Source organism: Oncorhynchus mykiss, chromosome 31, assembly GCF_013265735.2.
Source record: "Oncorhynchus mykiss isolate Arlee chromosome 31, USDA_OmykA_1.1, whole genome shotgun sequence".
NCBI lineage: Eukaryota > Metazoa > Chordata > Actinopteri > Salmoniformes > Salmonidae > Oncorhynchus > Oncorhynchus mykiss.
Window position 1 is genome coordinate 18,952,144 of NC_050571.1, and position 26,891 is coordinate 18,979,034.

Consider the following 26,891-nt stretch of genomic DNA (forward strand, 5'->3'; position numbering starts at 1 on the left):
CACATGTGCTCTGTGTGAACCTGCTTTCATCTGTGAAGAGCACAGGGCGCCAGTGGCGAATTTGCCAATCTTGGTGTTCTCTGGCAAATGCCAAACGTCCTGCATGGTGTTGGGCTGTAAGCACAACCCCCCTCATACCACCCTCATGGAGTCTTGTTTGAGCAGACACATGCACATTTGTGGCCTGCTGGAGGTCATTTTGCAGGGTTCTGGCAGTGCTCCTCCTGCTCCTCATTGCACAAAGGTGGAGGTAGCGGTCCTGCTGCTGGGTTGTTGCCCTCCACGTCTCCTGATGCATTGAAAAGTGACCAAAACATCAGCCAGGAAGCATAGGAACTGAGAAGTGGTCTCTGGTCACCACCTGCAGAACCACTGTCTTGCTAATTGCCTATAATTTCCACCTGTTTTCTATTCCATTTGCACAACAGCATGTGAAATGTATTGTCAATCAGTGTTGCTTCCTAAGTGGACAGTTTGATTTCACAGAAGTGTGATTGACTTGGAGTTACATTGTGTTGTTTAAGTGTTCCCTTTATTTTTTTGAGGGCTTCAAAAACTTGTTTTCATCATCCCAAGCTCCTGTTCCAGCACAGGATTAGTTCTATAGTTGATAATGATTAACATTAGAATTGATGTGTGTGTTTAGGATGTTCGCTCAGGTCAAGTTTTCCCTAGGGTCCCAAACTAGCAAACATGTCCCCTTTTATTTCATACATAATGTTCTCTTCATCATGATGGGAATATTCAGTGTAATTAATTTTTTAAGAGAGCACATTGTTAAACTATCTTTAAAATGGAACATTAATAAATTAAATCTACACATTCAACAATGTGTTGGTTTTGTATATTTTCACTGTTTTCAGATGAGATTGATTCCTGGCCGCCACAGCTTGCTTTCCATTTGCTCTGCCTCTTTTTTCCAGACAGACAGAAGTTGTATATACAGGATACTGGTGTTTCCTCTCCGGCTCCAGACCCAATTTTAAGGACTGTAAAAGCCTGAACGGTTTCCAGCTTCTAAAGCTTAGCAACGCTAGAAGAAAACAGATTGTCAGTGAAAGCAATGTGCTCGGGTAAATACCTTGAAAACCAGGTTTTCCTGTTTCTAATGTTGTTAGATCTACTATTAATTCAAATTATCCTCTGTATGAGAAGTGAAAGTTAAGTACTTATTTTCTTGATAATACAGCACATGGGCCCTTTATTACAGAATAATTCAGTTAATCTATTAAATATATTTGCAATTACATCGTGACTTATGTTCCCTTTTAGAAAAGTAAGTTATTTTAATATTTGTAACTTGTTAATGTAAAGAAAGTACTTTGTTGAAAAGGCACAAGGTAATGTAATGCAGAACAACATCATTCAATCCTCTCTGTTGACCTTTGGATCCAGTATCCTATGCAAATAGACTATACAAATTACCATTACACATTTTTGAGCTGTCACCAAATTCTATTAAATGTACTGGAAAATACTGATTGATTATCTTGTAGGCCACCAACAGTGGTGATCTTGACAAGTCCTTTCTATGACGTGCCTCAAAAATACGTATTGTAGTCTAGGATTAAGAGAACACAACACATGAACACCTCAAGATTTAGACACATATACACGAGGTAGATTCAGATAGAAAATGAAATGACTTTCTTTCATGATCCTAGTCATAATTACAACTTTGTTTTGAGGGAAGCTTGACAGCTGCTATAAGCTGTTTAAAGGTGTAGCGTGTGATTGTTGTGTGAGATTTAGGTTGGCAGTACTTGAGATAATGATTTAAAGATGTTAGAGGTGTTTAATGATCATGCATATCCATTCAAATAAATTAATAACAGTTCCTTTATTTTTGGTTAAAAAGTGCTTGATTAGCACACAACAGTCAGAGATTTGTCATTAGAAAAGGCCAGCTGAAAGGGAGGTCACTTTTAAATGTGTCAATCTGGGATATTTAAAAAATACTGAGCTCAGGTAGCAGACAATAACCCATGTAACTTAATTCATATTTCAACACATAAAAACAGTTGCTGAATAAAATACCATTGCTATGTAATTTTAAGTTATCTTGTAATCAAATATATGCTACTAGCGCTTTCACTAGTTAGCTTCCATCAAGCAGAAATGACCAATCATACTATAAAGAAAAACAACAACCTGTATGTCATTGAAAAGGCATCGGGGTTCATAGTTGAATAAAACTTATAATCACTGTTATGAATGGTTATAGTCACTGCTGTCTCTGCCTCCAATTGTCATATGATTGAACAATCTGATTTCATCCACCAGACATGTTTTCTTGTTTGCTTAAAGAACATCAATGCTGTCTCCCACTTTTAACTGTTCAAACATCAACCGAATGAGATTCATTCCAACTCACGACGGGCAGAAACATATCCATAACTGGAGATTCTTGATATTTCTGCTAGCTCAACAGGTATCAAGTAGGCCTATGAAATTAGGTCCATCATACTGTATGTCCAAGTGACTGGTTGTAGTCTCCCCCAGGAGTGACCTTGAATAACCTCAATAACAGAGCTGTAAAGAATTTCTTTTGTTCAAGGGCCTTGTTATAAAGCCTGGCTCACGCCACCGATGCTGTGAGAATTTTTTACTCCTATAAAAGACAAAAAAGAATGTATCAGGCATTGAAAACACAATCTCCTGTGGGTGCATATCAAGAGGTGGTGAGATGCGTACAAATAGAACTGTAAAAATAAAGCATGCAAATCCGATGACTTCATAGGTGCAGAGTTGTCTATGTAAATACAAGGGGTAGAAGAATATAACCCATACCAGTAAAGGAACTGCTTGGTCAGATCAGATGCAGCATACAACTGAGTGGGACACAACAACATTCTTTCTCCCTCTCTTTAGCGTTGGATGCAAACCAACCAAAATATTTTCCTTAATGTGTCTACAAAAAAGACAGCTCCTTCTTCCCCATCTTTAACACATGGTGGGGAATTGTAACATTTGTTTATTACTTGATGTTTGTTTGTTGAAGACTTGACTTTCAAAACCCTCTGATTCCATTTCCATTCATTTGTTTTCCAAATACTTCTGAAAATAGGTCTTCCAGTTTACATGTGAATATCCACAAAACAGTGATTTAAATAACATGTTGATAAAATGTGAAATATAAAGTATTAATTAAGTTCTAGATTTGAAATGTTATTGAAAAGAGTTCCAACAAGTAGACAATAAGTGAATTCAGAGCAGAGTGCAGGGCTTTAAGCAAGCGCAGGAATACGCTCTAAATGTCTTTAATAAGTATGCATTGGGAAAAAGTTTTTTTATCCCCTCAAAAGTTTCCCCTTAGACTCACTGGCTCTCTCTGACAAAGGGATTTCTTTCTTTCACAGAGCCCACCCCTCTCTCCCCCTCCCTCTCTCTCCCTCCCTCTCTTTCCCCGGCCTCTGTAACAGCTGCTGCTCAGTGCTGTATCCTGAGAGAGTGATGATCAGTGTATTTTTTTTTCAAAGTGTTTTTTTGGAACAGATGGCCAGGGGAGAACTGGGGAATGTGCCAGTACCGCACTGGGGAATGTGCCAATTCCTGTAGCGAGTGAGTTCTCTGGGCCCCAGCTCGCGTGCCTTCACCCTGCCCTCTGCCCTGAGTGGCGCCAGCAGGACTTCCCAACTAGCGTTACGAACATCTGGTGTCTGGGACTGCCAGGAAAACAACCGCTCAGCTATTGAATGTGCTTTATGCTAGGGAAACACATTAGCTCCCAGTGAGGAAGAGAGAGCTAGAGGGAGCAGAGAACTGGGAGTGCAGGGAAAAGTTGTATGCATGTAATTATGTTGGATATGTAATCTATGAACAAACACCTAATTCATCATTATGTTATATTAGACACGTTTTTTTGTCTTTAAGAAAAGTGTTTCAATGTTTGCATCAACTTTGATGTAATTTGCAATTTACAAAATGTATAGATTACAGTAGTTATTTTAAGTGAAAAACAACTTGTTTACAGTTTTTAAGTTCAGGGTAATCAACCTATTGTGTGATGTTACTATGTTATGTTATGGGTTTTGGCAATAGGTGAGTTGCTAAATGACATTTAAAACATTAAATTACAGATATGACTAAATGTGTGTTTAAAATGTAGATTAGATTGTTTTATTTAACCTTGATTTAACTACACAATTATAGATTCAATTCGATTAATTTATAATGTTGTTTCACCATGAAAGATGGGAAGAAAGGGGGGGGGGGATGGATGAGAGGGTGACAGAAGAATCTGGAGAATAAATGAGAGAGATTAAGTGACAGAGGAGAGGACTGACAGGGGACAGATGAAGAACTGGGAGGAGAAGAGGACTGATGGGACAGTTTGAATAACTGGGGGAGGAGAGGACTGACAAGACAGATGAAGAACTGGGAGGAAGAGAGGACTGACAGGGGACAGATTAGGAACTGGAGGAGAGGACTGACAGGGGACAGATTAGGAACTGGAGGAGAGGACTGACAAGACAGATGAAGAACTGGGAGGAAGAGAGGACTGACAGGGGACAGATTAGGAACTGGAGGAGAGGACTGACAGGGGACAGATGAAGAACTGGAAGGACAGTAATTGTTAGATCAGTGTGAAGAAGTTAATGTGTAAATGAACGTTCTCCATACTTGGGTCTCATCCATGCATTAAAAACCTTGTTGATTTATAGAGAGGCCATGGAGATGTGTGGATCCAAAAGAGAGCTGGAGGAAGTTCAGCCTCAGTTTACATGACTCCCAGTGTCATAAAACACAAAGGCATCAATCACCCCTTTTATTCATCAGGGGCACTTTTTATTCTGTTCTGGACAAAAAACTGGCAAAACACCCAGTTCCCTTTCAAACACGAGTTGATGATGATTTAATTTAATGGGATCCTTAGTAGGCAAAGGAATGCCCGTCTTAATTGGAGTGTATTCTTCCCTCTTTTGTTGTCGTTATTGTTAGAAATACCATCCCTCTGTCTGTCACACTGCCCCATGTTTTTCTATTTGCAGCATCCTGATCAGTCAAAGGGAAGTTTTCGCTGTATTGCATTAGTAGATAGGGCAGATCTGCTGGTTTTGACTAGCAGGTTAGGGGAACTTACGCAGCAGGTTATCTTTCGGATACAAATGCCCAAATGATTGGAATAATTGACCTATAGAAATCAAGGCATTAAAATCAAACTGTTTGTGTTTTAACTAATAGAAACATCACCATGTGAAGATATTTGTAAATATGAATGCATATATTATAGGTACTTAGTTTTATTAGTTGTATTAGTAGTTGTAGCAGTAGTTTTATTCATTGTAATAGTAGTTTTAGTAGTTGTAGCAGTAGTTTTATTAGTTGTAATAGGAGTTGTAGCAGTAGTTTTATTAGTTGTAATAGTAGTTTTATTAGTTGTTTTAGTAGTTGTATTCATATTTTTATTAGTAGTTTTATTAGTTGTAGTTGTATTAGTTGTATTAGTAGTTGTAGCAGTAGTTGTATTAGTTGTAGCAGTAGTTGTATTTGTTGTATTGGTAGTCGTATTAGTAGTTTTATTAGTTGTAGTTGTAGCTGTAGTTTTATTAGTTGTATTAGTAGTTGTAGCAGTAGTTGTATTAGTTGTATTGGTAGTTGTATTAGTAGTTTTATTAGTTGTAGCTGTAGTTTTATTAGTTGTATTAGTAGTTGAAGCAGTAGGTTTTATTACTTGTATTAGTAGTTGTAGCAGTAGTTTATTAGTTGTATTAGTAGTTGTAGCAGTAGTTGTATTAGTTGTATTGGTAGTTGTATTAGTAGTTTTATTAGTTGTAGCTGTAGTTTTATTAGTTGTATTAGTAGTTGAAGCAGGAGATTTTATTACTTGTATTAGTAGTTGTAGCAGTAGTTTTATTAGTTGTATTAGTTGTAGCTGTAGTTTTATTAGTTGTATTAGTAGTTGTAGCTGTAGTTTTATTAGTTGTATTAGTAGGTGTAGCAGTAGTTTTATTACTTGTATTAGTAGTTGTAGCAGTAGTTTTATTAGTTGTATTAGTAGTTGTAGCAGTAGTTTTATTAGTTGTATTTGTAGTTTTAGTAGTTGTATTAGTAGTTGTAGCAGTAATTTTATTAATTCTATTAGTAGTTGTAGCAGTAGTTTTTTAGTTGTAGTAGCAGTTGTAGCAGTAGTTGTATTAGTAGTTGTATTCATAGTTTTATTAGTTGTATTAGTAGTTGTATTCATAGTTTTAGTAGTTGTAGCAGTAGTTGTAGCAGTAGTTTTATTAGTTGTAGCAGTAGTTTTATTAGTTGTAGTAGCAGTTGTAGTTGTATTAGTTGTATTAGTAGTTGTAGCAGTAGTTTTATTAGTAGTTGTATTCATAGTTTTATTAGTTGTATTCGTAGTTTTATTAGTTGTATTCGTAGTTTTAGTAGTTGTAGCAGTAGGTTTATTAGTTGTATTAGTAGTTGTAGCAGTAGTTTTATTAGTTGTAGCAGTAGTTTTATTAGTTGTAGCAGTAGTTTTATTAGTTGTAGCAGTAGTTTTATTAGTTGTTGTAGCAGTAGTTTTATTAGTTCTATTAGTAGGTGTAGCAGTAGATTTTATTAGTTGTAGTAGCAGTTGTAGGAGTAGTTTTTTATTAGTTGTAGGCCTATTAGTAGTTGTACAACAACTTTTTTATACTGTTAAGGTAAGTTGTTTTATTTGAATTCTTATGATTTCATTGTTATTATTATTAGACAGTAGTTGCCATATTATTCTTGTGACTAAGTGCTGTTAGTTTGGTTAGTTATTTTTTAATTTGGACACTTGAAAATGAGAATGCATGTCAAGAGATTTCATCCTGCAAAATGTCAAATAAAATAAATCAATAATGCGATTCTGCTAAGTTTTCAATGCTATGATGTCATCAATTTACCAGTCCTTCTAAAATGTCTGATAGATTTGTTAGTATGTGACATGACAGTGTAGGAGGAAGGATGTTAAATGAGCAGAAAGAAAACCTCCATTCATGTAGCTTTATTTTAAAGTCAAATATCCATGACCAATTATTTAATTGGCCTTGTATGGTCACCGGTTGCTCTTTATCAACAGCCTTGTTCATAAGCATAGTTGAATCCACTGAAATATGTTTCATGTTATTGATATGCTATCTTGCAATAAACACATTTGAAGGAGAAGTTGGCTTTGACTTGGCTTTCCATTCCCTCTCTGTAACTACTGATGCCTCAGAGGCCATGCTCTTCTTTTGATAGCCTTTAACTTGAAATAAACGTATTGCAATGCCTCAGCAAGGTCTCCAAACGTGTGCTTGAATACTTTTCACTTGCAGGAGTCCATTTCCATGTCAATGTCTCACCCCGCCTAGTCATTGCAACATGAGGCCTTCAGCCAAAGAAGACATGCACGGGATAAAATCTCAGGCCAGACCGTCGTAGGACAGTAGCCTAAATACTGCATCCCCCTCCCTCCTCCTCTTCCCTAGATCCAATTTACCTTTCTCTTCTTGGAGCGTCCCTCGGCCTGCAGGGTGCGGGTGCACTGCTCCACGCACTCTCTGAAGCTTATGTTGCCGTGATCTGGGGTGTAGTCCAGGTCTGCCAGCTGAGCTAGCGACAGGATGTAGTTACAGGCGATTCTTAATATAGCCAGCTTTGACAACTTCTGTCCATAGGAGTAGCAGGGCACCTGTATAGGGTTAACATTTGGTTAGGTTAAGGAGGCCCATCATACTGATATGAGAGGATGGTAGAACCAAGTTGAGGAAGTTTTCAGTTAAGCTACGGTATGCATGCTCTTTAGATACAATTGCCGGTGTCAGGTGATCTTTCTAAGTGCCAAAACAGCTGGTGATGACATGACCCAGTAAAAATGGTTCACAACAACTTCTCTGATTTTGTTTTCAAAGGATAGATATTCCATGTTCTTTTTGGTCAACTAAGAGTTAGTTGTATTTGATTTTGATATTTCATAGTACACCTACAAGTATCAGACCAACTGGACTACCTGGAGTGTGAAGAGCTTTGTCATTAAGAAGCCTGTTCCCTGTTTCATATGCATTTGACATATTTTTCTGTCATTGTGAGAGGTGTCATGTGGATATGATTTTCACTGATATTTTGATTGCATATAAATGACATGAATAGACTATTACATAGGCCTGCAGAAGGGGAACATGTTTTTGGGGGGCCAAACAAATAATTGTGTATGTAGAACAGAATAAGAATCAGAGTGACAATTCAACTGTTTGGACTGACATGTCTTACAGACTGTTCTTTCTCATATCTTTAATGTAGCAAACTGAGCACATATTTTGAACATAATGTCAATAATACCAAATTGTAAATTGTTGACACTAAAATGAATTTAATAAACTATCTATAGAAGGGGCCATACAATTTATACTCAAGTGGGATATATTAGCCTACATTCATACTTAAGTATGATATATTATGATGACATTCACAGTTATTTTCATAATTTCCATATCTCCATACAGTGGCATACTGAAATGGGCATTTAAGTGCAAAAAGTTACTCTGAGTTCAGCATGAACATCACATTTTGAACAAGAGAAGTCATTGTACGGATTGTTTGTTTAGGGAATTCAGTGTTAATACCTGCTTTCTCAGCGCCTCAAAGGCTGCACTGATGGTATGCACCCGGGTCCTCTCTCTGGCATTCGCCAGTAGCCTCCGTGTCTGCTGAACGGCTTTGATCTCAGTGACGACGCCAGACGTTTCTCCTAGCCGTTTCTTTGGCGATTCAACCGGGTCGCTGCGATTGATGTAGGCTGTCTGAGAGGCTGAGGAGAGGGACTTCTCGGAGCGCTGGCACAGGACGATCCGGGACTGTAATGTGTGATCAGTCCCAAATGTCTGTTGATGGCCATAACTTGTAACATGCGGGAATGTGCTGAGAAAAGAGTCTCTGCTTGTCGGTGTTGACTCGGATAAAGGCTGTGACTGTGATGATGGGAGCTTCCCAGTAACTGTTGATGGTAAAGCATTTATCCTCATGTCAAGAGCAGTATTCGGGTTTCCTGATGAAATAATGGATTTCTCCACAGATAGAACTGAACCAGGGTCCTGTAGTCTTTTTTGGACAATGTTTTTACATGTCTCTTCCATCAGTTCCCCCATAGATTCGTCGTCCATTATTGAATCATATTGGAAATGGTTGACTTCATCACTGGTGACACGTTTGGGGTCCCGACCTTTCCGTTTAAACTTTTTATTCCCAGTTGAATCCTTTGCATTGATTGTCTTCCAGCCATCGCTGAGTAGATGTGGATTCCTCATTTCTACACAAAAAAAGGCACTATTGAAAACCGACAGCACTGCCTTAATTAATATCGCGCAAAAGTATTATAATATTATATTGTAACTTAATCAATAAAATATAGCCAGACAAATCACTATGCAATGTAGCACTCTGATTACAAGCATCGACAGGCTTACTTTAAATAACTCAAATAAAGAATAGACCGCATGTGCAGGCGCGTGTTTCTCCCGTGGATTCCGCGTCTTCTGGAGCCATCAAAATTGGCAGCATTTTTTTGTGAATGTGCTCTGAGTTTCATCTGTTTTAGTTTTGCCTCAGTTTTACATAGAAGCCCTTGTCGGTGAGATAAGTCGCCACGCCGCCGACAGCGAGAGACCGCCCAAAATATCTCTCGCCGTGCGTAATAACATATTAAACCACTGATTACGCGCATGGCTACTTGGTGACTTTTATGGACATGCCAACAGAAGGACAATTATAATTGCATTTCAATAATTATCGTCATAAATTCAGTTTATTAACAACTTTTTTTATTATATCACAATCTGTATGCCTTACAACTTAGGTCTAGGCTATAGGCCTCCTAGAGCTGGGGAGCATACCCATCATATTATTTTTGGTCTTCATTTAGCAAGCAAAACTTGTAGCTAAGTGCACTATGGGGCACATGGTAACCGCTAACAGTGTAACATAGACTTTTTTGATGTGTCTAGATAGCAAAGAAAGATTTTGGAACAGGGCAGACAACGGGGGACAGTCCAGGAAAAATCCACCCAAAACCACTCATTCCTATAATTTACAGTGTTACATAACACTTTATAACAATAACATGTTATAACAATATTTTTTGTGAACACATTTTTCATTTGGTCGTTATAATAAGTTTGGTAGCAAAAAATCGTGGAAATCTGTTGTTAGCTAAATCGACTACAAAACCCACAATGCAATGCTCTCTCTATGGGCTGGCAAGCTAGCTCGCAAACGTAGCTACAAAAGAGATACCAAAGTCAATATCAGCATGTGAAGTAGCTAGTTATCTCTAAAATCGCCTAAACAAACTGCACTATCAATTTAGGGGACTACAATCTCACCATGTTCAACCTGCAGATATATGTTCCTCGCCGAATGTAGTCTAACATTCGCAAAGGTAATGCAATGCACCCTGGACTGATGAGGCACACAGAGAGGAGAAATGTGTTAGACCCTCAGTTAAATTACAAATTTTTCGTGATAGGAATATCGCATTCGAGAGAAGACAACGGCCAGTATTGACTATCTATGATATACGTTTTCGCGATCTGAAAGTCGTATTCTTATTAACTTCAAGTGTAGTGAGAGCGGCTTTATCGCAATCATAAACTATCAAACACATGGTTTGATGACATTCCATTCGCTCCGTTCCAGACATTTTTATGAGCTGTCCTCCCCTCAGCAGCCTCCATTTTAACACTATATATACAAAAGTATGTGGACACCCCTTCAAATTAGTGGATTTAACTATTTCAGCCACACCCGTTGCTGACAGGTGTATAAAATCGAGGACAGAGCCCTGCATTGCTTTTCTTTCTAACAAGTAAGTTCCTCAAATTTCTGCCCTGCTAGAGCTGTCCCGGTCAACTGTAAGTGCTGTTATTGTGAAGTGGAAACATCTAGGAGCAACAACGGCTCAACCGCAAAGTGGTAGGCCACACAAGCTCACAGAACGGGACCACTGAGTGCTGAAGCTTGTAGTGCGTAAAAATCACCTGTCCTCGGTTACAACACTTACTACCAAGGTCCAAACTACCTCTGAAAGCAACGTCGGGAGCTTTGTCGGGATCACCATGCGCAATGCCAAGTGTCGGCTGGAGTGGTGCCAAGCTTGCCGCCATTGGACTCTGGAGCAGTGGAAATGCATTCTCTGGAGTGATGAATCATGCTTTACCATCTGGCAGTCTGACTGACAAATCTGGGTTTGGCAGATGCCAGGAGACCGCTACCTCCCCAAATGCATAGTACCAACTGTAATGTTTGGTGGAGGAGGAATAATGGTCTGGGGCTGTTTTTCATGGGTCGGGCTGGGTCCTTTAGTTCCAGTGAAGGGAAATCTCAGCGCTACAGCATATTCTAGACGATTCAGTGCTTCCAACTTTGTGGCAACAGTTTGGGGAAGGCCCTTTCATGTTTCAGCATTACAATGACCCCGTGCACAAAGCGAGGTTCATACAAAAATGGTTTGTCGAGATCGGTGTGGAAGAACTTGACAGGCCTGCACAGAGCCCTAACCTCAACCCCATCGAACACCTTTGGGATGAATTGGAACGTCGACTGCAAGCCAGGCCTAATCACCCAACATCAGTACACAACTTCACTAATGCTCTTGTGGCTGAATGGAATCAAGTCCCTGCAGCAATGTTCCAACATCTAGTGGAAAGCCTTCCTAGAAGAGTGGAGACTGTTATAGCAGCAAAGGAGAGACCAACTCATGGGTCTTCCAAGATTGCGTAGCAGTCAGACGTGTTTCTTTGTCTTGTCCCGTCCTTTACCTTTACACCGGATCATCGCAGCTAGCTAGCTGCTATCCGAGTGGCTACTCCTGGCTAACGTCTCTGTCCCGAAGCAAGCACCAGTTAGCCTGGAGCTAGCCTCGTGCTAGGCCCATCTCCCGGCTAGCAAAAGAGGTCAACCAGCCAATTCTTGGGCTACAATACCTCTTTTGCCAATTGGCCTGGACCCTTTACTACCAATCCATCACGACTGGTCTGCCGATGTAACCGGCCAAGGTGGTCTCAATAGGCTCTTCCGTTGGGATGTCGCCGGATGCCCATCTGCTATCACCGGCCCACTAGCTGTCTGAATCGCTGTGTCTCTAGCTCGCCTAGCATAGCAGCAACTACAGTATTGTCTCCCTGATTCATCTAGTGCTACTCATTAGATCCTATGATCACTCGGCTACACATGCCTCTCCCTAATGTCAATATGCCTTGTCTATTGCTGTTTTGGTTAGTGATTATTGTCTTATTTCACTGTAGTGCCCCTAGCCCTGCCCAATATGCCTTAGATAGCCCTTTTGTTCCACCACCCACACATGCGGTGACCTCACCTGGCTTGACTGGTGCCTCTAGAGACAAAACCTCTCTCATCATCACTCAATACCTAGGTTTACCTCCACTGTACTCACATCCTACCATACCATTGTATGTCCATTATGCCTTGAATCTAATGCACTAGACGATCAGTTCTTATAGCCTTTAGCCGTATCCTTATCCTACTCCTCCTCTGTTCCTCTGGTGGTGTAGAGGTTAACCCAGGCCCTGCAGCCCCCACCACCACTGCCGTTCCCCAGGCACTCTCATTTGTTGACTTCTGTAACCGTACAAGCCTTGGTTTCATGCATGTTAACATTAGAAGCCTCCTCCCTAAGTTTGTTTTATTCACTGCTTTAGCACACTCCACAAACCCTGATGTCCTAGCCGTGTCTGGATCATGGCTTAGGAAGGCCACCAAAAATCCTGAAATTTCCATCCCTAACTATAACATCTTCCCACAAGATATAACTGCCAAAGGAGGCGAAGTTGCAATCTACTGTAGAGATAGCCTGCAGAGTTTTGTCATACTATCCAGGTCTGTGCCTAAACGATTCAAGCGTCCACTTTTTTTAAATCCACCTTTCCAGAAACAAGTCTCTCACAGTTGCTGCTTGTTATAGACCCTCTTTAGCCCCCAGCTGTGCCCTGGACACCATATGTGAATTAATTGCCCCACATCTATCTTCAGAGTTCGTACTGTTAGGTGACCTAAACTGGGATATTGTTAACACCCCGGCCGTCCTACAATCTAAGCTAGATGCCCTCAATCTAACACAAATTATTAAGGAACCTACCAGGTACAACCCTAAATATGTAACCATGGGCACCCTCTTAGATATCATCCTGACCAACTTGCCCTCTAAAAACACCTCTGTTGTCTTCAACCTGGATCTCAGCGATCACTGCCTCATTGCCTGTGTGCGTGATGGGTCCGCGGTCAAACGACCACCCCCCATCACTGTCAAACGCTCCCTAAAACACTTCAGCAAGCAGGCCTTTCTAATCGACTTGGCCCGGATATCCTGGAAGGATATTGACCTCATCCCGTCAGTAGAGGATGCCTGGTTGCTCTTTAAAAGTGCTTTCCTCGCCATATTTAATAAGCATGCCCCATTCAGAAAATGTAGAACTAACAACAGATATAGCCCTTGGTTTACTCCAGACTTGACTGCCCTTGACCAGCACAAAAACATCCTGTGGCTTTCTGCATTAGCATCGAATAGTCCCCGCGATATGCAACTTTTCAGGGAAGTCAGGAACCAATATACCCAGTCAGTTAGGAAAGCTAAGACTATCTTTTTCAAACGGAAATTTGCATCCTGTAGCACTAATTACAAAAAGTTTTGGGACACTATAAAGTCCATGGAGAATAAGAGCACCTCCTCCCAGCTGCCCATTGCACTGAAACACTTTCACCACCGATAAATCTACGATAATCGATCATTTCATTTTTCTACGGCTGGCCATGCTTTCCACCTGGCTACCCCTAACTCGGCCAGCACCCCCTACAGCAACTTCCCCAAACCCCTCCAGCTTCTACACCAAAATCCAGACAGCTGATGTTCTGAAAGAACTGCAAAGTCTGGATCCATACAAATCAGCCGGGCTAGACAATCTGGACCCTCTCTTTCTTAAATTATCAGCTAAAATTGTTTCAACCCCTATTACCAGCCTGTTCAATGTCTCTTTCGTATCGTCTGATATCCCCAAAGATTGGAAAGCTGCCGCGGTCATCCCCCTCTTCGAAGGGGGAGACACTTTACACGACTATTATAGACCTATAACCATCCTGCCCTACCTTTTCAAAGGTCTTCGAAAGCCAATTTAACAAACAGATCACCGACCATTTCGAATCCCACCGTACCTTCTTCACTATGCAGTCTGGTTTCCGAGCTGGTCATGGGTGCACCTCAGCCACGCTCAAGATCCTAAACGATACCATAACCGCCATCAATAAAAGACAGTACTGTGCAGCCGTTTTCATCGACCTGGCCAAGGCATTAGACTCTGTCAATCACCGCATCCTTATCGGCAGACTTAATAGCCTTGGTTTCTCAAATGACTGCCTCGTCTGGTTCACCAACTACTTCTCAGATAGAGTTCAGTGTGTCAAATCAGAGGGCCTGTTGTCCGTACCTCTGGCAGTCTCTATGGGGTGCCACAGGGTTCAATTCTTGGGCCGACTCTTTTCTCTGTAAATATCAATGATGTCGCTCTTGCTGCTGGTGATTCTCTGATCCACCTCTACACAGACGACACCATTCTGTATACATCTGGCCCTTCTTTGGACACTGTGTTAACAAACCTCTAAACAAGCTTCAATGCCATACAACACTCCTTCCGTGGCCTCCAACTGGTTTTAAATGCTAGTAAAACTAAATGCATGCTCTTCAACCTATTGTTGCCCGCACCCGCCCACCCGACTAGCATCACTACTCTGGACGCTTCTGACTTAGAATGTGTGGACAACTACAAATACCTAGGTGTCTGGTTAGACTGTGAACTCTCCTTCCAGACTCACATTAAGCATCTCCAATCCTAAATTAAATCTAGAATCGGCTTCCTATTTCACAACAAAGCCTCCTTCCCTCATGCTGCCAAACATACCCTCGTAAAACTGACTATCCTACCGATCCTTGACTTCGGCGATGTCATTTACAAAATAGCCTCCAACACTCTACTCTGCAAACTGGATGTAGTCTATCACAGTGCCTTTCATTTTGTCACCAAAGCCCCATATACTATCCACCACTACGACAGTGGTATGCTCTAGTTGGCTGGCCCTCACTACATATTTGTCGCCAAACCCACTGGCTCCAAGTCATCTATAAGTCTTTGCTAGGTAAATCCCGCCTTATCTCAGTGCACTGGTTACCATAGCAACGGCCACCTGTAGCACACGCTCCAGCAGATATATTTCACTGGTCATCTCCAAAGCCAACACTTCCTTTGGCCGCCTTTCCTTCCAGTTCTCTGCTGCCAATGACTGGAATGAATTGCAAAAATCACTGAAGTTAGAGTCTTATATCTCCCTCTCTAACTTTAAGCATCAGCTGTCATAGCAGCTTACCGATCACTGTACCTGTACACAGCCAATCTGTAAATAGCACACCCAACTACCTCATCCCCATATTGTTATTTATCCTCTTGCTCTTTTGCACCTCAGTATCTCTACTTGCACATCATCATCTGCACATCTATCACTCCAGTGTTAAAACTCAATTGTAATTATTTCGCCTCTATGGCCTATTTATTGCCTTACCTCCCTACTCTTCTACATTTGCACACACTGTACATAGAATTTTCTATTGTGTTGATTGTATGTTTGTTTATGTGTAACTGTGTTGTTGTTTTTGCCGCACTGCTTTGCTTTATCTTGGCCAGGTCGCAGTTGTAAATGAGAATTTGTTCTCAACTGGCCCACCTGGTTAAATAAAGGTGAAATAAATAAATTAAATAAAAACTCCATATTAATGCCCATGATTGGTAATGAGATGTTCGATGAACATGTATCCACAACCTTTGGTCATGTAGTGTAATTTTTGCAATAGCTCAGATACACATGAAAACATGAAATTACCCAGGGAATAGGTAGAACATCGCTCAGAGATGCACAAAAACAATGGAACATTCAAAATGGGTGAACCTTTACTTGAAGTACTATGGAAGAAGTTAGTACAATGCTGCCACCTACTGCAGAAGAACACAAACAAATCAAATGTTATTGGTCACATACACATGTTTAGCAGATGTTATTGCGGGTGTAGCGAAATGCTTGTGTTTCTAGCTACAACAGTGCAGTAATATCTAACAATTCACAACAATACACACAATACACACAAACCTAAAAGTAAAAGAATGGAATTAAGGAATATATAAATATTAGGATGAGTGGCATAAACTAAAATACAGTAGAATAGAATACAGTATATACATATGAGATGAGTAAAGCAAAAATTTGTAAACATTATTAAAGTGACTAGTGTTCCATTAAAGTGGCCAGTGATTTCAAGTCTATGTATATAGGGCAGCAGCCTCTAAGGTGCAGGGTTACGTAACTGAGTGGAAGCCACCTATTGATGGCTATTTAACATGGCCTTGAGATAGAAGCTGTTTTTCAGTCTCTCGGTTCCAGCTTTGATGCACCTGTACTAACCTCACCTTCTGGATGATATTGCGGTGAACAGGCAGTGGCTCGGGTGGTTGTTGTCCTTGATTATATTTTTTACCTTCCTGTGACATCGGGTGCTGTAGGTGTCCTGGGGGGAAGGTAGTTGGGCAGACCGCATCACCCTCTGGAGGGCATGCAGTTGGCGTACCAGGCGGTGATACAGCCCAACAGGATGCTCTCAATTATGCATCTGTAAAAGTTTGTCAGGGTTTAAGGTGCCAAGCCAAATTTCTTGAGCCTCCTGATATTGAAGAGGCGCTGTTGCACCTTCTTCACCACACTGTCTGTGTGGGTGGACCATTTCAGATCGTCAGTGATGGTGTTGATTTCAGATCGTCAGTGATGTGTACGCCGAGAAACTTTAAGATTTCCACCTGCTCCACTGCGGTCCCATCGATGTGGATAGGGGCGTGCTCCCTCTGCTGTTTCCTGAAGTCCACGATCAGCTCCTTTGTTTTGTCGACATTGAGTGAGAGGTTATTCTCCTGACACCACACTCCCAGGGCCTCACCTCCTCCCTGTAGGCTGTCACCTCATTGTTGGTAAGCAGGTCTAATACTGTCATGGGTGAATAGGGAGTACAGAAAGGGGCTGAGCACGCACCCTTGTGGGGTCCCTGTGTTGAGGATCAGCGAAGTTGGGGTGTTGTTTCCTACCTTCACCACCTGGAGGAGGCCCTTCAAGAAGTCCAGGATCCAGTTGCAGAGGGCAGGGTTCAGACCCAGGGCCCCGAGCTTATTGATGAGTTGGATGGTACTATGGTGTTGAATGCTGAGCTATAGTCAATGAACAGCATTCTTACATAGGTTTTCCTCTTGTCCAGCTGGGATAGGGCAGTGTGTAGTGCGATGGTGATTGCATTGTCTGTGGATCTATTGGGGCGGTAAGCAAATTGAAGTGAGTCTAAGGTGTCAGGTAAGGTAAGGTGATATAAGGTGATATGATCCTAGCCTCTCAAAGCATTTCATGATGACAGAAGTGAGTGCTAGGGGGCGCTAGTCATTTAGTTCAGTTACATTTGTTTCTTGGGTACAGGAACAATGGTGGACATCTTGAAGCAAGTGGGGACAGCAGACTGGGATAGGGTGAGATTGAATGTCTGTAAACACTTCAGCCAGCTGGTCAGCACATGCTTTGAGTATGTGGCTAGGGATGCCGTCTGGGCTGGCAGCCTTGCAACGGTTAACACGCTTAAATGTCTTACTCACATCGGCCACAGAGAAGGAGAGTCCACAGTCCTTGGTAGCAGGCTGCGTTGGTGTCTCTGTGTTATCCTCAAAGTAGGTGAAGAAGGTGTTTAGCTTGTCCGGAAGTCACTCTCATGTAGGCCCTTTCTGCCTAAAATGTGAATGTCATATTTCAAGGTATTACGAAATAGATCGGTTGGTTGGTACACACACAGAAGTTAAAAAAATATTTTGAACAAATACAGCCTTTCATGTAATCCAAGATAACTATTTAATACATCAAAAATGTAGGCAGTGACCTTATATATAGACAGGCTTTAATGTTATAAACATTTTCGGGAGTAAAGAGATACAAACAGGCTTGGGCTCTTCTTTATTTTCTATTTAACACAAAGGCCTCCAGTTGTTCCTGGGCAGAGTGCCAGCCGCTGAGCGACCTGCTGCTGCTTCCTCCTGATATTAAATTCCTCTGGCATGTACTCTGCCCTGGCTGACGCCAGGCCGCCACCAGGTCTCAAGAGTAAATATTTCCAGCTGACACTGTTGCTGTGCTGCTCTGGTGAGGTAATTCATACTTTTTTGTAAGGATCGTACAGTTAAAATATAGTTTTCATCATACTCATTTGGAGGCACATCTGTTTTGTTAATTTGTTTTCCTCTTTCCAAAAAATACTATATTAACTGTTACTTTGTCACATTACACTGAATTATCTTTTATTGGACTATTGATGAACAGGAGTGGATCTTGAACCAGCATTACAAAGTGTCATAAAGGTCAAGACCACTTGGCAGACAGAGGTTGAAATAAACTTAAAGTTGGCTATTATGTCTCACTTTTTTGACCATGAGATTACCTTCTTAAAAATACATAATTTTCGTTTTTAATACTGAAAGAATATATTGTGGCGTTAACGGGGTTCCCGATCTTATAACATTACTAGCTTAAAGAACAAATGAATGGAGAGAGAATCATAGTTAATGCCAACAACAGCCATTTTAATGTTACACTGCACAAGGTAATGGGGAGCTGCACAAAACAACCTAACTAGCCATACCGTAACTCACAGTCCAGAGGGAAGTATCCCCCCAGAGAGATAATCACGAGAGAGCCAAATGGGGCTCTCCCCACTAGTTATATCCACACTAATTCGGGGATATTAACCACTCAAAGTTGGCCTTAGTTGGAGTGACCTACTCTGGCCCGTGGTTTGCCCACCCTACCCCAGAAGGGTCGCTACAATATTTATTCAACATAACGTTTATAAACGCAGATTGGTTCTTGGTTTGGTTCTACTAATTTATAATGCTACTGCTGCAGAGATAGGTTGACTAGACTCAACAAAATAACCTGATAAGGATTGTGGCGGTATTTATTTGAGAGGGATAAAGATAAAGATTTTGTTCGGGCGCCAGGCAGGTATTAACCATGCCGAAAGGAAAAGAGTAGAATAGAGAGAGTACCACTACCAGACCCACACACATCAGCAGAAGAGACTGCCTAGAGTGTAGCCTGAGGGCCCTGGGAGTGTGGTGTCAGGAAAGTAACCTCTCCCCCAATGTCGACAAATCAAAGGAGCTGATCGTGGACTTCAGGAAACAGCAGAGGGAGCACGCCCCTATCCACATCGATGGGACCGCAGTGGAGCAGGTGGAAATCTTCAAGTTTCTCGGCATACGCATCACTTAAGATCTGAAATGGTCCTTAAACCCTGATAAACTTTTACAGATGTATAATTGAGAGCATCCTGTTGGGCTGTATCACCCACCGCCTGGTACGCCAACTGCATGCTCTCCAGAGGGTGATGCGGTCTGCCCAACTACCTGCCCCCCAGGACACCTACAGCACCCGATGTCACAGGAAGGTAAAAAATATCATCAACCACCCGAGCCACTGCCTGTTTACCCCGCTATCATCCAGAAGGCGAGGTCAGTACAGGTGCATCAAAGCTGGAACCGAGAGACTGAAAAACAGCTTCTATCTCAAGGCCATGTTAAATAGCCATCAATAGGTGGCTTCCACTCAGTTACGTAACCCTGCACCTTAGAGACTGCTGCCCTATATACATTGACTTGAAATCACTGGCCACTTTAATGGAACACTAGTCACTTTAATAATGTTTACATATTTTTGCTTTACTCATCTCATATGTATATACTGTATTCTATTCTACTGTATTTTAGTTTATGCCACTCATCCTAATATTTATATATTCCTTAATTCCATTCTTTTACTTTTAGGTTTGTGTGTATTGTGTGTATTGTTGTGAATTGTTAGATATTACTGCACTGTTGTAGCTAGAAACACAAGCATTTCGCTACACCCGCAATAACATCTGCTAAACATGTGTATGTGACCAATAACATTTGATTTGTTTGTGTTCTTCTGCAGTAGGTGGCAGCATTGTGGCAGCATTGTACTAACTTCTTCCATAGTACTTCAAGTAAAGGTTCACCCATTTTGAATGTTCCATTGTTTTTGTGCATCTCTGAGCGATGTTCTACCTATTCCCTGGGTAATTTCATGTTTTCATGTGTATCTGAGCTATAGCCGTTCAAGCAGGCAAAACTTAGGTGGGTATAACATACACTACATGACCAAAAGTTGTGGACACATGTTCATCAAACATCTCATTACCAATCAAGGGCATTAATATGGAGTTTTTATTTATTTATTTATTTCACCTTTATTTAACCAGGTGGGCCAGTTGAGAACAAATTCTCATTTACAACTGCGACCTGGCCAAGATAAAGCAAAACAGTGCGACAAAAACAACAACACGATTACCCCAAAAAATGTTGAGTCAATAACACAATAGATAATTCTATGTACAGTGTGTGCAAATGTATAAGAGTAGGGAGGTAAGGAAATAAATAGGCCATAGAGGCGAAATAATTACAATTTAGTTTTAACACTGGAGTGATAGATGTGCAGATGATGATGTGCAAGTAGAGATACTGAGGTGCAAAAGAGCAAGAGGATAAATAACAATATGGGGATGAGGTAGTTGGGTGTGCTATTTACAGATTGGCTGTGTACAGGTACAGTGATCGGTAAGCTGCTCTGACAGCTGATGCTGAAAGTTAGAGAGGGAGATATAAGACTCTAACTTCAGTGATTTTTGCAATTCATTCCAGTCATTGGCAGCAGAGAACTGGAAGGAAAGGCGGCCAAAGGAAGTGTTGGCTTTGGAGATGACCAGTGAAATATATCTGCTGGAGCGCTATGGTGACCAGTGCGCTGAGATAAGGCGGGGATTTACCTAGCAAAGACTTATAGATGAACTGGAGCCAGTGGGTTTGGCGATGAATATTTTGTGAGGGCCAGCCAACTAGAGCATACCACTGTCGTAATGGTGGATAGTATATGGGGCTTTGATGACAAAATAGATGGCACTGTGATAGACTACATCCAGTTTGCAGAGTAGAGTGTTGGAGGCTATTTTGTAAATGACATCGCCGAAGTCAAGGATCGGTAGGATAGTCAGTTTTATGAGGGTATGTTTAGCAGCATGAGGGAAGGAGACTTTGTTGCAAAATAGGAAGCCGATTCTAGATTTAATTTAGGATTGGAGATGCTTAATGTGAGTCTGGAAGGAAAGTTCACAGTCTAACCAGACACCTAGGTAGTTGTAGTTCTCCACATATTCTAAGTCAGAACCGTCCAGAGTAGTGATGCTAGTCGGGTGGGCGGGTAACAATAGGTTGAAGAGCATGCATTTAGTTTTACTAGCATTTAAAACCAGTTGGAGGCCACGGAAGGAGTGTTGTATGGCATTGAAGCTTGTTTAGAGGTTTGTTAACACAGTGTCCAAAGAAGGGCCAGATGAAGGGCAAGATGTATACACCTCTGCGTAGAGGTGGATCAGAGAATCACCAGCAGCAAGAGCGACATCATTGATATATACAGAGAAAAGAGTCGGCCCAAGAATTGAACCTTGTGGCACCCCATAGAGACTGCCAGAGGTACGGACAACAGGCCCTCTGATTTGACACACTGAACTCTATCTGAGAAGTAGTTGGTGAACCAGACGAGGCAGTCATTTGAGAAAACAAGGCTATTAAGTCTGCCGATAAGAATGCGGTGATTGACAGAGTCTAATGCCTTGGCCAGGTCGATGAAAGCGGCTGCACAGTACTGTCTTTTATTGATGGCGGTTATGGTATCGTTTAGGACCTTGAGCGTGGCTGAGGTGCACCCATGACCAGCTCGGAAACCAGACTGCATAGTGGAGAAGGTACGGTGGGATTTGAAATGGTCGGTAATCTGTTTGTTAAATTGGCTTTCGAAGACCTTAGAAAAGGTAGGGCAGGATGGTTATAGGTCTATAACAGTTGTATAGAGTGTCTCCCCCTTCATAGACACAAAGGCCTTAAAAATGTCCACAATCTTCTCGGCCACATGTCATTAGTACACCCCACCTCAATATATAGTTCAAATAACAATACACATCTTACAAGCAACCTCACTTTTAATTAAAATGTCCACCCAAATACTTCTGGCAGGGCAATAATAGTCCAGCTCTAATGAACTTCAATGGGAATTGCATTTCAAAAATAGAATGTCTGGTTGCAGGGTAAAGCACTGGAACAATAGCGGGGAGAGAAAGAGAACAAGAGAGATCTTAGCTGTGGTCTTCCTGCACGGCTGCAACTTAATACCTTCAGCATTAACCACATGACCAAGGAATTTGAGTTCCGGCAGACAGAAACGACACTTCTTCAAGTTCAAGGTCAAACCTGCAGCCTTTAGTCTGTCGAAGACGGACTGTATGATCCGCGACAGAGGAGGAGTAGATTATGATGTCATCCAGAAACACAAGACAATTTCTACCCCTCAGATCTCCCAGGACAGTCTCCATCAACCTTTGGAAGGTTGCTGGAGCATTCTTCAAACCAAAAGGCATGACTTTGAAGGAGTACAAACCAGCAGGGGTGACAAAGGCAGTCTTGTCCTGACTAGCGGGATCCATTGACACCTGCCAATAGCCACTGTTCAGATCCAGATTACTAAAGATGGATGCTCCTGCCAGAGATTCCAGTATGTCATTTATGTTTGGTAGAGGGTAGGCTTTCTGTTATGGCATTCGGCTTCCTGTAGTCCACACAGAATCGATATCCACCATCTTTCTTAGGAATCAGGACAACCGGAGAAGTCCATCCGGAAAAAGAAGGTTCCACAATTCTATTCTCCAACATGCTTTTGAGCTGTTCATTGAGAATTGCCAGTTTGGTAGGGGACAGCCTGTAGGGACGCTTCTTAATGGGGACCTCATGCCGGGTATAGATTTTGTGTTTGAATATGGTTGTACGGCCGAGTGTACGAGTACAGACCTCACTGTTCATGTCCAACATCTAGGAGAGCTAACACCTTTCATCATCCGACAGACATGCCTGTTCCACCGCTTGTTTGATGTAGAAATCAGCTTTAGGTTTGCTTTTGCTCTCGGATAGAAGGGGGGGTACGGCGGTAATCAGGGTGATAGTTGGGTTCTCGGACTTCACTGGTGGAACATGTTTTTGTCTTTGTCTCTTTATATTTTCTCTGTCTCTGACTTGACCTTGTCCGGACTCTGCATAATGTAGCAGGCTCCAGCCTGAAATCAGTGCATTACCAGGTTGAAATGGGAATAGTCAGAGTGCAGCCGATAGGAGGGTTTGGACATAGAGATGGTCAGTCCATTGAAGAACAGGAAATCTAGGCCAAGGACTACAGCAAATGCAAGGCTTGAATCTGCAAGAATAGCCACAGGAAGGTTAATAGTCTCACCATGCAGTTTTATTATTATACCAATCCAGCCCATGGGGGTGGTAGGTTCTCCATTGGCCATGTACAATGGTCCCTCCTCCCATGTTCGTAGCTCCTCATGAGGTAATGCCATGTTCTGCCACAGGGCCTCTTGCATCAGGGTGTAAGATGCCCCTGTGTCGATTATGACCTCTCCAGTTCCTAACAGTCAGAGGAACCAATAGTTGTTGCAGAATAGGAATAAGACCGCTAGTTGTGCTGTCTAAAGGCTTCATGGTGGGCATTAAAGCTGACCCAATTGTATGCAAGCCACCACGCCTGTCTAGACTTTGTCTTCTGTCCTTTCTGAGCTTTTCCTGAATCCTGACGCTGGACATAGAGGGGGCAAGAATCTGGAGGATGTTGAACTTTACACCTCCAACATATAACTGGACTTTTGTCCTGGATCTTGGGTACAAATATCTGAGATGGTTTAGCCCCAGGAGAGTTATGGGTATACTGGGATGAGGGAACAGGGTTTTTAGTTTGGAGGTGGTGCTTCCAGTCCTTATCAAACTGAGTCCCAAGACGCACCAGATCATCCACGTTCTGCACACGTTCTCAAGGTTGACTAGCAAGGCGGGGAACCATGTCCTTGAGAAGGAGTTTGACCATCTCCTGTTCAGTAATGTCAGCCTTCCATCTCCTACATAGAACTCAATAGGAGAAGGTATTGGCTCTGCTTCACCCTGGACTCTGTTACGAACACGTTCTGCCAGTTCATCCCCATAGTCCTCTGAGAGGAAGGCTAAGAGGAATATTTTTTGAAACTCCTCCCAGGTTGACACATGTTTACGGGCTATCTCCCACCAGTCTCTTGCTGTACCATAGAGAACACTGCGGAGGGTGGCAAGAACCTCCAAGTCAGTAAGGGGCCGGATAGAAAGAAAATAATTACACTTAGATAAGAAAAACAGTGGATCAACATCATCTTCTGGGCTGCCAAAAGTGGGGAAGAGGGAAGATAGGGAGGGAGAGCTCTAGAGGAGACATGACAGTGGCAGCGGGAGTTATGTTGTTTAACAGTATCTTCAGAGGGGCTTTTGTAGTGCTACCTGTTCCTATTCCCTTACTGGCCAAGCCAGTGGCAGAGGTAAAACCTAAGGGAGGTGCAGAAGATTTGTCCAGAAGGGAAAGTACTGCATTACCTCCTGGTGCAGCTCTTCCATTTGAAGGTCTGTGGCCTTCTGTGCTTTCCCCATCTCATTAACGGTGTCCTTTTTGACTCTGTTCAATCAAACATCGTAGTTCCCCTGTCCTTTTTGACTCTGTTCAATCAAACATCGTAGTTCCCCTGTGAGAGAGTTCTTCATGTCCTCCATAACTTCCTTCAGATAAGAACATACTCCCTTCACAACAGAGGCTGACACCTCTGCTCTCTGTTTTTGTTCCTCCTCAAGAAAGATCATGACTTGATGATGATTAGTTTCCATTTGTGTTTTGAACCGGTGCAGTTTTCCTTGAATATCCTGCTTCAGAGAATCTTGTAAATATTTCTGTCTCTGAACAATTTGTTGTTGGTTTTCCTCCATTTGACAGGGTAAGAGGGTAAGCATCCAACCTCCGCTGCACATCTGTTTGATGAGCCTCCACACATTCACTAAGTTTGCGAATGGCATTCTCCTGCATTGTCAAACTATGATTGGTGTGTGTCCATTGATGTTCCATTTGTCCAGTGATCACAGAGACACCTCTCCCATTCTCTCTGGACAGGGTAACAGGAAGGGTTTGAGGGGAGGGTAATGGTGGAGATGTTATAGGTGAGCCGGAAGCCTGGGGATTAGGGTCAGTGCTATCCAACTCCATTAGTCCATCGAGTCCTTCCACAATGAAAGAATCCTGACCATGATTACCATCAGGTGTATCGGTGTCCTGTCTGACCGTTCGATGGTTTGTTGGTTTGTATGTCAAAGCTTCGCAACAATGTTGCTACTAATCCATGCGATCCATAACCGGCGCGGTCCCAAACGATAACAACCACGACCTAGAACTGTCACACCGATGATTGAGTTAAATACTTTATAAACTACACACGCTGAAAATAAACCAAATTTCTGCAGCATAGCACACACAATCAAACTGTCGCGCCAACCAAGAGCTCCTCCCCAAAGAGCTGAAAAAGCTGTCTTTATTTCCTCCTTCCTTACTGCTGATGCTCTCTTAAAGTAGCAGCGCACGGTGAAGGATTTCGCCACAACGTGGTTGGGAAATTTACTTGAGAACAAACTATTCAAAAAGCAGCTGATTGGATTACCAATTCTAAAGAATCCATTTGATATATCCATCCAAACTGGTGGAGAGAGTGCTGGGTAAAGTGAAGGCTGTGAGGATCACGAGAGGCGAGCTTGTTTAGATTTTTTGTTCTTCTGAGGATCAGAGGGAGCGTGTTGCCTCTCACCCGGTTTGATAAGTTTGATGTGTCCTGTGTGCCTCTTCGGAACAGGGCCTCCCTCAAGGGGGTAATATCTTGCAGTCATTAAAAATATTCCTGGAATGAATGATGCTCGTCGGATGAATCATGTGGTGGATGAAGAAAAAGTGTAGACTATCTGTTCTTGTGTTTTTTAATATGGAGTCTCTCCTTACTCAAGTGCATTTGGGATATATAAACTACCAAGCCAGAACATCTGTTCCAAGACCATCATTGTAAAGCTTTTGGATATGTTTCAAGTGTTTGCAGAATGGAGAAACCGAGATGTTCAAGTTTTGGAAAATATCATATCATGTGTTTTAAAAGTGATGAAAATGTGACATGTTGCAATTGTGGTGGTAACCATGAAGTCATGTCTTTGGAATGCCCAACAAGGGTGAAAGAGAATGAGGTGTCCAAAGTCAGGGCTGTTCAGAGCATTTCATATGCAGCTCCTGTTAAAAGGGTTGAGGATTCAAATGGTTCTCCTGAAGAGTCCATGGTGGTGGATAGGCCTTCACTGAAGGCTGCAGGGGTTGCCCTTCAACAGCAGGACCCAGATATGTTCAAGGTTAAGCAGGTGGACTTTGTGGTATTTATAGCTATGGTGATTAATGGCACTCCCAAGGTGGAGAGAAAGTCCAGGAAAATAGATATTGTGGATGCGGCGGAACGGTTCCTGGCTCTGAAAGAGTTCTCGGCGGAGGGGTTGCATGGAGTATTGTCAAAAGCCGTACCACCCTCTCAGGTCATAGAGCCCGATAAGAAAGATATGGAGATTTGAAGGAAGGAAGAAGTAGGGTTTTTTGTGTTGTCAATGTGTTTTTTTGTTTTATTTGGGGTTGATTAAGTTAGGTTTCCCTATCACATATGGGTTTTATTTTACCTTTTTTTTTTTTAACCCAGTACAGCTTTTTGGTTTGTAGTGTGCCATAAAATGCACAGAAGAAGTTTGTTGCGAAACCCAGGCTGCCGTCCAAACTCATGGTTGTCAGCGCTAAACCCTCTGCCCTTGAATAACGTTTTACATCGTCACGTCTGA

The 26,891-nt window shown here is 42.0% G+C and overlaps 1 protein-coding gene across 2 annotated transcripts; it reads right to left on the minus strand.

Annotated features, from left to right (window-relative positions):
• Positions 1-1,177: 1,177 nt before the first annotated feature.
• On the minus strand, positions 1,178-9,664 carry atoh8 (atonal bHLH transcription factor 8). Of its 2 annotated transcripts, XM_021583538.2 has the most exons (4): positions 9,405-9,664; positions 8,565-9,247; positions 7,442-7,633; positions 1,178-2,611 (listed from the first exon to the last, which is right to left on the minus strand). In XM_021583538.2, the coding sequence occupies exons 2-4, from the start codon at positions 9,243-9,245 to the stop codon at positions 2,606-2,608; spliced, it is 879 nt and encodes a 292-aa protein (XP_021439213.1). In that variant the 5' UTR covers positions 9,246-9,247; positions 9,405-9,664; the 3' UTR covers positions 1,178-2,605. The 2 variants fall into 2 exon arrangements, with proteins under 2 accessions (XP_021439213.1, XP_021439212.1); XM_021583537.2 differs by having other exon boundaries at positions 8,565-9,644.
• Between the last annotated feature and the right edge of the window lie 17,227 nt (positions 9,665-26,891).